We start from the raw sequence: 12,306 nt of genomic DNA on the forward strand, positions 1-12,306 counted from the left end.
GGGGGGGATGAAATACCAAACTAGAGCACATAGTAACATGGGTTAACAGGAAGCCATGATTTGTGTTTAAAGAATTATAAGTGTACTAGAAAGAAAACTGAGGGAGCGAAATACAGAAAAGGGGGCCCAACAAAAAAAAAATTTGAGATACATAGACTCTCAGAGCTATTGCTGCTGCTGCTGCTGTGGTCCCTGTAATGTGGTTTTATTCCAGGCTTAAATCTGTCAGTTTCCTCCATGTTCAGGACAGTAATCTGTCCCGACATCACCTCTTTACTGCATACAACCTAAATATTTCATAACCACAATTAACGGGTAGAAGAACTAAAAGATACAGCAACCATGTCTGGATTTCCAGGAAGCTTATGGCCAGGAAGGAAGAGACACATCCTTCACAACTAATGCCAGGATTCAATTCTGTTCAGGATTATTAGGAAAAAAAGAGACATGATATCTGACCAGCTGGTATATGGGTCCCCAATAATAATTAAGTATAACAAGTTACACTTTCAGAGAGAGAGAGAGAGAGAGAGAGAGAGAGATTTCAGATATATATATCAACATCTACAGTAACTAAGCTGAAAGACGCACTTCTGACAAGTGAATATTTGTTAGTCACCACAGAGCCTATGAACTGATCTTCATAAAGAAATAAGTTCTTTCCAATGTAAGGCCGTAGATTATTACTTCCCCTAAAGTACGATAAATAGGGAAAGGTATAGGATGCAAGAGCAATACTTTAACATTGGTGAAATGAAACATTCAAAAACGAAAAAACGACTACTTCAAGCACAAAGAACTTTAGCTTGTAAACCTAAGAATCGTTTCAACAAAAAACAAAATCACAAAAAATGAGAACTGCTCCGGTGATGAGCTACTGTCGGTCAAGACACTCACCTGCACACGAACTGCGAGAGCTTCATCATCTTGCCTTGAAAGTAGAACCTGCTTAAGCAGACACACACAGAGAAAGAGAGAGAGGGAAAGAGAGAGACAGACAGACACAGAAAGAAAGAGAGGGAAACAGATGACAGGAAATAGAGAAGGTGGAGAGAACGCTACCTGTACCGATTGGGGTGGAAGGCAATGTGAGCGCTAGGCATCCAACAGGTGGTAAAGTGGTCACTTCGCAACCCCTGTTTTTGGGTAGCATTCTTTGGAGCAGGATTTCTCCGGTGCCCGGTACATCAAGTGCCCATCGTACAGCTGAAAGCACCTGGACGCACACCTTGACCACTGGATGCACACGAACATTTTTTGTCTGTTAATAAATAAATAAATAAAGGAAGTAAAGCTTCGCTGAGATAGGTTGGTTATCGGTGGTACCACCTGGGGGTGTCAATTTTGAGTCCACACCGGTAGGCTTGATCGAGCTCGATACGTTTATGGCCTAACTTGGATCAGCCCATTTAATAAACGTGTCGGGCTCATGTTCATGATGAAAGTAACTAGCTCGTCAGGCGCCCGATTGAACTGTCACGTTTATATACCTGCTTGAATCGACTCGTTGTAGTCCGACTCCTTTAAGACTACATAAAATTCTTATTTTGCCACTATTAGTAAGAAACAAAATAAACTTTCTTACCCTTTGTTTTGTAATAGATTTTGATTTAATTAAGATTTATTTTGTAAGTTGTAAAGGTCATAACCTATTATTTTTCTCTGTAAGAACAACCATAATCTCATATAATTTTTCTTTTTTATTAAAGATTTGTTTCACGTATTTCTGAACATTCAACCAACTTAAGAAAATAATTTTAGAGTAAACACGTTTAAAGCCTATTTAGACTTAAATAGGTCCATAACCTGGTGAAGACCTGTTTAAGGAAGCTCGATTAAAGCCTGACACCGACCGGTCCGATTATAAACCGTACCATGACCTCCCAAAGCTAGGCCCGTTTACTTAAACAGACGTTCACAGTGCAAGGCTTTCAAGTGGTCAAGCCCAATTAAGCCTGACCGAGACCAACCCAGCCCGACCAGTTGACACCCCTAGTACCACCATTCCAGTCGCAATCTGTAGATTTTATACAAAGCTTAGAAACCCAAAATCAGGATCTGGATTGGTCTCAGCGAATCCTACTGCAAATTGGATTGGAATCGGCATGGAAAACCCTAAGAATCAGCCTCTGCATATGTTAAGGACAATTGATTCAATTGTGATCAGTCTAATTCAAATAGGTCAGTACAGGATGACCCCGAATCGATCAATTTGATTAGTCACTGACTTTGGGATGTCAAAAGTTGTTATGTAATGGTAGGCGTAACCTAGACGGGCCGGTTGAAGTCCAAGATCCTTTTGATTAATTAATAAAAATGTCAAACTCAAGGACTGATCAATAAAATATTAGGTATTCTCAGCGCAAAATAGTCACCTAATGGTCACCCGACTGGGACCAATCGAATCAATAACCGACCGTTTATAGTCCATTTAAGCCACCTAACCTGATTATAGTCCGTATAAACCACAGCCCAAATTAGTCTATTTGCCGTTTAAAGCATGAATAGCCCAATTACTTTGAACCCAGTTAGGATCAATAACTGATCGACCAACCAACCGAATAGGAATTTGTCTATGCCATGCCTCAAGGCATAAGGCTTGATTAAAAGCAGAAACAATGCGCTGCCTAAAATTAGTGGAGATTAATATGGGACGGTTTTCTGTTCAAGAGCAATCCCTACACAGAAAAGAGACATAGAATGACCACCACACCCCTCCTCTTGAGGGCTTGCGTCCTGTGTAAAGGTGCTCATGCCCCTCTTGGACAAAAAACACTTGTCCTATAAATATGGTGGTGGTGAGAAACAAGTGTGATAATTAGTTCATTACTTATTCCCACTATGCTAGTGTGTTTCCCACCAAATAGGCATTGCAGATGCGATTTGTATACAAAGGGCTTTCAATACAGAGACTGAACTCTATCTCCATCGCATAGAATTCCAGAGGGCATGACATAGAGGAATCTACATATCGACTTCGTAGGAACCTTTCCAAGTTTCCTTTTCAGTGTTTATAGTCCCTCTATACATACACTATTGCAACATGTTGATCATAGGTTCAAAACTTGGAAACAGCCTCTCTTGCGAATGAGGGGTTAAGGCTACATACACTTGCCCCTCTAGGACCTTGCAGTAGTAAGAGCCCCGTGCACTGGGTTGCTCTTTTTTACTCAAAATATTCAAAATATATGGTAGTAGGTCCCAAGAGCAAGGATCATGGGTGGTCATGGTTAATCCAATGGTCCATCTCTGAAGGGTTCAACTGTAACTATAGTTCCCACCGGTGTAACTGTTGTGCTCCTTGCAAGCCCTTGCCCAGTCCTCGAGCTTCTGACTCTTGTTGACATCCTGCATATTCAAAGTCTATATAAGCCCCAATAAATTTACAGTATTCAAATATGATACCACCCATCCACCATAGAAAAGGAAGAGCTCTCAAAATAGACTAATGAGACGAGAACTAATGATCTAAAAGTGGTAGATCTGGTGATGGTATAAAGTTCAACGATTCATGATGCAACAGATGAAGGAAGGGAAATGCATCGAACAGAGGGGAGGGGGAGCAAATTCTCAAGTCAGTTACCCTCTGTCGAATACCACACATCACCTGTTAGAAAAGAGGGAGAGGAATGTCGAAAAAAATACTGATTTCTCATCAACCATAAGAATAGAATGTAATGGAAGCAATAGAAAAAAGGAGAATTCTCTCTTTTGAACATCGAAGTTTGAAACCGGAACTTTCACTCGATACGCTGCGAAGACGGATTGCAGAATGGAGAAAATGAGAAAACTCAACGGTCGCACCAACGTCACTTGGGATCCCAGTCGAGATTTTCTCCACTCTACGATGAGGAGATCGGCTTTGAGATGAGAAAGGAGGAGAGAACAGATCTGCTCTGAGATGAGGAGGAGAGGAGTCCACAGGCGATTGGCAGGGAAGAGGGAAGGAGGAGATGAGGAATGAGTCTCAAACCCCGATAGATTTTCCAAGTTGTTTTACCAACAAATTTTAGGGTAAAATTTCCATCCTATTTCCCGGAAAAGAGTAGCCCCACTGTAAAATTTTACCATATGAAAATTTTCCAAACTAAAAAACAAAGCAAAATATCTGATTTTATGGGAAAGCTTTCCAAGCCGAAACAAACGGAGCCTTAGTGAATTAATACAGTAGCAACAAACATCAAGCACCACGCATAACTTTAAAATATACAGACTCAAACATGGACAAAATCTGAGAAACATCCAAAAAAACTGAACCAACAAACCACACCCAAGCTGTATGGTTATTAACATCAAACCAGCGAGCAACCGCTAAAATTCTGACACCAATCATTTACGAGTGTGTATTACTACACCCATAATTGACAAGTGGATGAGTTTTCTAGTTGGCTATGTTGATATAGCTTAGATAGGGGGAAAAATAAGTACTCCACTATAGGGTAGGGCTGAACAGGGGATTTGTTCCTAAAACTCCCCTCCGCATCCAGATCCAGTGGAGAGATTATGGCATTTCTATCAAGGATTGATCCAAGAATGCGAAGTTGCTATCTTGATATTTCCATGTGAAGCGGAAACAGGCATTAATTCAAGGGAAATTATTATATTTGATTGGCTTCCTGATGAGAAATATTAATGGATGATGCACAAGAATGATTGAAGTATGTGTCAAAATAATTTCACAAAATATACTCAACTCCACACAACAGTCAACTCAGTCTTAAACCAACTAAATGGGGCTAGTTACATCAATCATTTTCCTCAATGTCTAACAATAGTGTTGAACAATATGCAGCCTAGATATCCCTGAGTACAAGAACAGTTCAATCCCTCCAGATGATCAAAGATCAAATACTTTGAATGCAGGTACATCAAACACACAATGGTTGAGGAAGCAGCTGTGCGTATCTTTTTACAAAGAAAATTACTTGAGAAACCACATAAAAAGCAAAGAATTATAACCCATAGAAACATGGTACACTGAACAACAAATCAATGGAGGATAGAAACAGTCAAAACATCAGATAAACTGAAAAAACCAGGATTTACCTGTGACATTGCAAAACAGAATAGGTAAATCCTGAAATCCTGGTGGCCATTGTACTCAATTCCCTTTCATCCACTCAGAAGATTAAGACCCATTGTTTGCAGAGTGGCTGGGCGTTTTTAAAGGAAACAGATGAGTGGCATCCCCAGAAAAGAAAGGTTCAGAGATGATGAATGACAAAACTGTAGAGAGAGTGAGAGAGAGAGAGCATTAACACACCTGCTTTAAAGCCAGAAGCTATCTGGAGGCAAATCAAACAGATCCACTAAAACTATGGCTTGCTTGGTTCCATCTGAAATCAAATAGGTGAGATACAAATCTCAGAATTCCAAACAAAATGGGGTCAAAAAAGCAAAAATAAATGAAATAAATGTGATAAAGATTGAAACTGAAAAGAGAGATATTGTTACTGCACCTGTTTCAACAGGAATAATGCCAAGACAGATGGCATTACCTCATCAGGCAAGACAGCTCCAGCTCTGGATTCAGAGGAGATGGAAATCAATGTACAACCAGAGGCATTGCAGTTTTGTCTCAACTCTCAAGCAACAAATGCCTCAATTGTTTTGGGACAGCTTGAGCCAAAATGTACTGAAAACAATTAGAACGGTTTTTTTTTTCTGTCTCTGATGTCTCGATGTATCCACTCACTCTGCAATTTCATGCAAGGAAAATTAAATATTTTTCTATCTAAACGTGTTTTTAAAAATTGAATCAGGTAGCCTAACCGAATAAAATTCTTCAATGTACAATAGCATGGGTATCTGCATAATTACTCAAAATTCATAGCCTATTAATTATTAAAAGGATGAATGAACAAAGCTAGCACTGATTGGCACTAAACAGAAAAAAGTGACATACAAATAAAATGACGAAAAAAACAACAGAAAAGGTGGGAAAAAAGGTTGATAACACCCTCTTTTCTTACTGCCACCATAGATCTCAACAAGATTCAAGTCTGCTAAAATCATACAACCATCATTTCTCACTGCCTTTATACCACAGATCTCAACAATATTCATGTCATCTGAAACCCCAGGTTGAATGATAACCAGTTAGGTTATGATTCACACGAAGTACATGTGCTGTCCCTTGATATTCAGTAATCAATGTAAATAGAGATGAGAAGAATTCACCATTGATATTGCAGTCAAATGGAAGAGGTATTGCAGATAAGAACATTTTACTGCCACTGTTGAATATTTAGTTCCAGCCCATCACATAACAAATCATAAAATCCAAATCAAAGATTTTAAAAGGAAAGGGGTATAGCAATTGGGTCTCATACGAAGAAAAGCCATCACAGAAATACCAATCAGAAAAGATGTAGATAAAGTATTTCAGGAGAAGTTCTAAGGAAGAAAAAAAATTCTCCCTCCATACCACAATGACAGTCCATTTTGATAAATCTCACTTTTTAAAAGGTTTGTTTTTATATTAAGTACTCTATTGTTTTTTACTAATCTACCAACTTTACCATTTATATATTTACCATTCCCTTTCTGTTACTTAATGTACTATCCTCTTAAAGCATCCGACAGGGTAATGGACAAACAAAATCAGACATAGAAAAACTCGAAAAAATAAAGTCTTTGTTGAATGGAAGAGTACCTGACAAATGAGAAGGAAAACACCTCAAATCAACTCAGTTGGATGGAATGTCAACCTCCGACCACAGACTGCAATTGTAACTAAGAAATTCACCTGTTACTGACAGAGCAATCGTCTTCTGTTGTGAGCCGCTGCTACCTCTGATAATTTGGCTTTTATTTCCGGAATATTTACTAGTGTGTTGTTCAGATGGTTAATGCTTTCCAACCCTTGTTTGTCGAGAAAATTCAAGAACTTCAAAATGGTAGAGTGGTTAACTCTAATCCCACCAGAAATAGAAGAGATCGAATGACCATTCTTCTTGTTGATTTTTTCCAAATATTTAGCAAAGCTATTAAATAACATTTGGGCATTTGAGACAGACCAACTAGCCAAGATTGTCGCAGAAAAGTCCAGGAAGGGATCATCAGCTAATGACATCACTGCACCAACAAGCTCAGGTGTAGGAGCACAACAGCTAGACAGCATCAGAAGTCCTACTGCAATGGAATGTACATTTGGATCTAAGACACCTCCGCAGAAGAAATACCAGACTACCCTATCCACCTGAACCTTAGAGACTGCCAGCTCCGATCTCATCAAGCCCCACAACTTCTGCTGTTCCGCAAAGCCCCAATTGATAGAGATCTTAATCAAATGCAAAATATTCTCAGTGTCCTCCCCGAAGATACAAAACATTTTCAAACCTATTCCAAACTGCACACTGACTAGATCTGAGTCACTCAATCTGTCCACAAGTAACCTTATGATATTTTCATCACCAACAGATAAATTAGAAAGATGAGAGAAGAGGCTGCAGAATAAGGACTTCAATCTTTTCATTCCCCACCCACAAGAAGTCATTAAGTCAGAAAACAAGAGCTTAGCTACAGAAGTACCTGCTTCCTTACATAAATTACTGCTTAATAACACAAGGAAATGTCTGTAAGCAGCAAAAGCACTTTCTACCAACTTAGCAACCAACTTACCGTCTACTTGATTGACATCAAGAGAATCTTCCCTCCAATCACTCATAAAAGTAAGAAATCCATTAATATGACATTTCAATAATGACATTTCTGAGTAACTTAGCTTGGGGTAGCTATTTTCATCCATAGCATTCCTCAAGCATCCCATCAACTCTGCCTCATGAGTAAGTCTTGATGCATAACATAGTAAGCGTGCTCCCACTGGACAACCATTTTTTGACCAGAACAGAAACATCTTCTGCATCCTTTCATTTTGAGAAAAGATAAAGGCACGCGTAATTAGGGCTGTTGCAGAGAGAACTTCATCATGATGATTGGCTTCGAGAGATGAAAACATGCTATACCCATTTAATTTGAATGATTCAGCTATTTGACAAGCTAATACTTCCACTCTGGGATCAGAATCATCCACAGCTGCAGTATCAAGTGTGTGGCTAACAGGACTTGCAAATGACAATATTAGCTCTTTTAAAGTTTGAAGTCCCATTTCATTTGACTGCTTAATGCTTTCTTGATATTTTTTAATCAAATTCCCTATGATATCAAATTGCTCACCATTGACTACAATGACTTCACTGCAAGAAGTAACTGGGTTATCAGATGCAGAAACAACATTATCATCAAATCCATTTTCTCTGTCACACAAAGGAGTCCTTTGCACCCTCAAAACTGATGTCTGCCTTTCTGGGCTTGATGGACTTGGCAAATCCAAGGGTGGGAGGGAAACGTGAGGAACACAAATGGGGTGTGCTTTAGAAACCTTATCGTCAAATCCATTTTCTCTGTCACACACAAGAGTCCTTTGCTCCCTCAAAACTGATGTATGCCTTTCTGTGCTTGATGGACTTGGCAAATTCAAGGATGGGAGGGAACCGCGAGGAACACAAATGGGGTGTGCTTTAGAAACCTTATCATCAAATCCATTTTCTCTGTTACACAAAGGAGTCCTTTGCTCCCTATAAACCAATGTCTTCCTTTCCGGGCTTGATTGACTGGGCAAATTCAAGGGTGGGAGGGAACCGCGAGGAACACAAATGGGGTGTGCTTTAGAAACCTTATCGTCAAATCCATTTTCTCTGTCACACAAAAGAGTCTTTTGCTCGCTCAAAACTAATGTTTGCCTTCCTTTGCTTGACGGACTTGGAAAATTAAAGGGTGGGAGGGAAACGCGAGGAACACAAGTGGGGTGTGCTCTAGAAACTCCTGATTTTAAACGAGGAAAGATGTTTGCAAGCCTCTCTTTGAGAAGTGGAGAAAGTTTATTGCAAGAGGTCAAAGCATCCAATGAGTGAACCACTCCTTTCCTGACAAGGTTACCAAAAGCTGCTGAGACACCCTGAGCTATGACATCCTTCCGTTCAACATCATAGTTGTCCATGAGAAGGAACAAGAACTCAAGAAGGTTGCTAGTAATGTCAATGTATTGAGGAATTGAATTCACCATCAAAAGGATCGCTGGCTCAATGTTCATGATATTATCGATTTTATCATCAAAGAACAGCCAATCGTATAAAAGGGCCAGCTTCACATTGGCCTGCACATGATTTTTCCTACAATATGTCAGCAGCCAACCTATCATGGCCCATCTTGGAACGATATCTGATTGTAGAATTTCGTTAGGAGGGCGATGAGGACAACATTTGAACCGAACAAGGTCACAGATAATGGTCTCTCTTTCAGGTCCACATAGGAACTTCCTAGCAAACCACACCTGGTAACGCTTTTGTCTCCCCCATTTCACATAGGTCAGTAAGAACAGCAATTGATTTTCCATCTCCAGAGTGATCCGAAGTAAGAGATAACGGCTAGATGTCCTTAAGTGGTATAGCTGTGAAATGTCAGAAAATCCTGGAGCCCTAAATTTACCAGGATTCAATAACAAGTCCTTCCATATAGCTTTGAATTCAGGAATATGTGCCAAGTCCTGCAGAAGCCGAACAAGGTCCCTTCCAATCCTCAAACACAAAGTAAATTGTTCTTTCAAAACTCTAATGCAAAAATCAATCTCCATGTGCTTCAAGGGATCTAACTGTGTGCTACCAGACAATCTAAAATGATCGGCTAACAAACGGAGATATGTAAACAGAGCACTTGTCAAAACGAATGGTTCTTCCAAAAGCCAATCCCACTTTGCCAATAAAGTCTTTAGCAATTCCATGCACAACCACAAGTTCCAATTACCATAATCCCCACCAACAATTTGCCTCATCAGGGAAATCAACAAATTATCAACCCCAATAGCCGAGACACCAATGAGCTCTGAAGAAACACATATCAATTGAGCCCTCACAGATTCGAGAATTTTAGGGTACGATTCAGTTACTATCTTGAGAAGCAAACTAACGAAAAATTCATACCCATCAGTTACGATAGCATTTAAGTGGATAAAATAAGTTTTGGCAAGGTAAGGTTCAACCAAAACCCCAAACAGGATAGCCAGATTAAGCTGTAAATACTCTGGTGGAGTTGCAATTGTTAGAGGGAAAGGGGGTTTCAGCTGACTCTGAAGAAGCACGAAAGCTTCCCTCAGCGAGACCTCCGTCGGGTTTTCGGCTTCATGAGGAGCCATTCGGAATAGTTCAGAAGCCATGCTTGATTCATCAACAGTAAGAGAAGCAAACCAGAGTTATCAATGGATGTAAACTGGAAGAAAATGAATGAAAGAGGAATACTGAACAAACAGAAGCAGAAGAGATCTGAAGAAGAATTAGAGAAGTTACAGATGGGTTGGGGATGTTGAATTTTGCGAGGAAACTGAAAACAAAAGAAGTCTGAAGTGACCTCAGGCAGCTTCAGTGAAATCGAAGATGGTAGAAAGTGCCCTTCGATGAACTCAGAAAAGCCAGAGCTCCAAATACCTTTCATAGGGTTGTGATTACTGTCACATATGCTCGTATCACAAAAATATCGAAGCCCTCCATCTTAAAAGGTTCCTTCATCTAGACTAAAACAGTTATTCTTCTTCTTCTTTGTTCGCCCTGCATTATCCACTTTAAATCCCACCTTCACTATCCTGAACTTCAAGCTTTTCCATGATTGATGATGCCCTTAACTCGACTTCAACATTGATGCAGCTCCAATCTCTGTCTAAAAGGCTTGACAAATCAAACCCTCATGCCATTGACAGCATGAAATCAAAAGAACTGCAGAGTATCAAGCTTCTCCATAATCCCAAGCCCCAACCCCATCTTACACTGATTTATCCAATGGTTCTTGGCGAAGAATGTAATCTGCCAGGTGAATCCTGAAACAAGGGTTTCGCATTTTAAATGATGATTCCATTGGATTGGGGGTGTAAGGGGTTTAAGCGGTTGGAAAAACATCGTCTGCAGTGAGAGGGTTCTAGCGGTGAGGTGCAGTGAGGTGTTCTGTGCATGACACTTGGCCTTGCAAAGATAGACGGTGAGGTTGTGTCTAAGTCTAACCCATTTTCGTTGGCTTCGACCCATCATTTAGCAGGTAGCCAGGTATACATAATGACCCACCCAGTTTAAGAGGTTTTAACCCAAAATGGAAAATCGAACCTCTATTCTATTCGTCCCTTTCCTGTTGAGTCGAGCTCATAGTTAGCAAATTCGGATTCGAGAATTATTCGGGTGGAGAATTATTCGGAATAATTCAATTGATTAATTTAAGGATTCGGTCAAAAAAGCGGTCAAAAAAGCTTATTGGGTTTTTTTTTTTTTTTTTTTTTAAATACTGTTTAAGTGGACCGAATAATTCGTTTTAATTTGGATTCAATCCGAATTATTCGCGTTTTATATTCACTTTTGAAAAAATCGCGAATTTTACCGAATTTTATTTTTAATTCGGTTTCGGTCATAATTTTTGATAAAATTCGGAAAAATTTGGTTCTGCCGAATAATTCGCGAATTATTCGGCCGAATTGATAACACTGGTCGAGCTCCAACATGAACCCTTGTTGCATTAGGTTTCCTATCACCGAAACCCCACCTGCCTGCGTGTCCATGCTTTGCAAAGCCAAGCACTTCACTGGGGGTGTCGGATCGAGGTCTAGAAATGAAACGGCTAATTAAAATTGGAGGAGATATGATGATGGTGAGGTTTGCCAAAGCTTCGATATGAGATTATTGGTTTCTAACTGAGGCCAACTGTGTGGGTTTGGGCATTCTGCCCTCTTTTTTTTTCCATAGGTAAGAAAAGTTATATTATAAAGAAAAAGAAAAAACAATATAAGGCGATCATTCCCCTATTAAACAGACCTTATGAAGGGAAACAACTCCTAAAAAAACAAGCAGAATAGACTTTGCATCACAAAGGAAAATTGGAAAAAAACATTTATACATTCATAAAGAAATACTATAAAAGAATTAAGTAGTCCAATCACTAAAGTGAAGATAGTACATGACACTTTTGACACGACGACTCTTTTGCAAAGAGTTTCTTAAAATTGGATGGGTCAAGATTCTGAAAGACACCACGACTAGATTCATCGTCATCATTGGTCGAATCTAACCCTTCCTCAGGAAAATCCATTGGGCAGAGTGGTTTGAAGATCCTTGAACTTGGAAATCCCAAAATGACTATACTTGAGCGAAATCTGGCCAAATATTGAACTGAGTGACACGGAGCACCCCTTGAAACCACTAGAGGGAAGGGCCATCCATGTGAAAGGAAGAAATCATAAGGCGTCGATCGTCGGCGGCACCATGGTAATCAAAG

General features: G+C 39.7%; 2 protein-coding genes across 5 annotated transcripts in view; both read right to left on the bottom strand.

Moving 5' to 3' along the window:
• Positions 1-1,053, bottom strand: part of LOC122065132 (single-stranded DNA-binding protein WHY2, mitochondrial) — a 20,482-nt gene extending 19,429 nt beyond the window's left edge. For both annotated transcript variants that reach the window (XM_042628941.1, XM_042628942.1), the window contains exon 1: positions 898-1,053. In XM_042628941.1, coding sequence (XP_042484875.1) covers positions 898-926 — 29 coding nt within the window. In that variant the 5' untranslated portion in view covers positions 927-1,053. The remainder of the gene's footprint in view (positions 1-897) is intronic.
• A 1,829-nt stretch (positions 1,054-2,882) lies between these two features.
• On the bottom strand, positions 2,883-11,047 carry LOC122065126 (integrator complex subunit 3 homolog). Of its 3 annotated transcripts, none has more exons than XM_042628933.1 (5): positions 6,656-11,047; positions 5,460-5,523; positions 5,264-5,336; positions 5,047-5,153; positions 2,883-3,348 (listed from the first exon to the last, which is right to left on the bottom strand). In XM_042628933.1, the coding sequence occupies exon 1, from the start codon at positions 10,211-10,213 to the stop codon at positions 6,752-6,754; it is 3,462 nt and encodes a 1,153-aa protein (XP_042484867.1). In that variant the 5' UTR covers positions 10,214-11,047; the 3' UTR covers positions 2,883-3,348; positions 5,047-5,153; positions 5,264-5,336; positions 5,460-5,523; positions 6,656-6,751. The 3 variants fall into 3 exon arrangements, with proteins under 3 accessions (XP_042484867.1, XP_042484866.1, XP_042484868.1); XM_042628932.1 differs by having other exon boundaries at positions 5,460-5,696; XM_042628934.1 differs by lacking the exon at positions 5,047-5,153 and having other exon boundaries at positions 5,460-5,696.
• Positions 11,048-12,306: the final 1,259 nt, after the last annotated feature.

The sequence above is a fragment of the Macadamia integrifolia genome, unplaced genomic scaffold (assembly GCF_013358625.1).
Source record: "Macadamia integrifolia cultivar HAES 741 unplaced genomic scaffold, SCU_Mint_v3 scaffold1887, whole genome shotgun sequence".
Classification (NCBI taxonomy): Eukaryota; Viridiplantae; Streptophyta; class Magnoliopsida; order Proteales; family Proteaceae; genus Macadamia; species Macadamia integrifolia.

Bases quoted from the DNA above. Each gene is read 5' to 3' on its own strand.
- LOC122065126 (XM_042628933.1), bottom strand. From the start codon at position 10,213: ATGGCTTCTGAACTATTCCGAATGGCTCCTCATGAAGCCGAAAACCCG.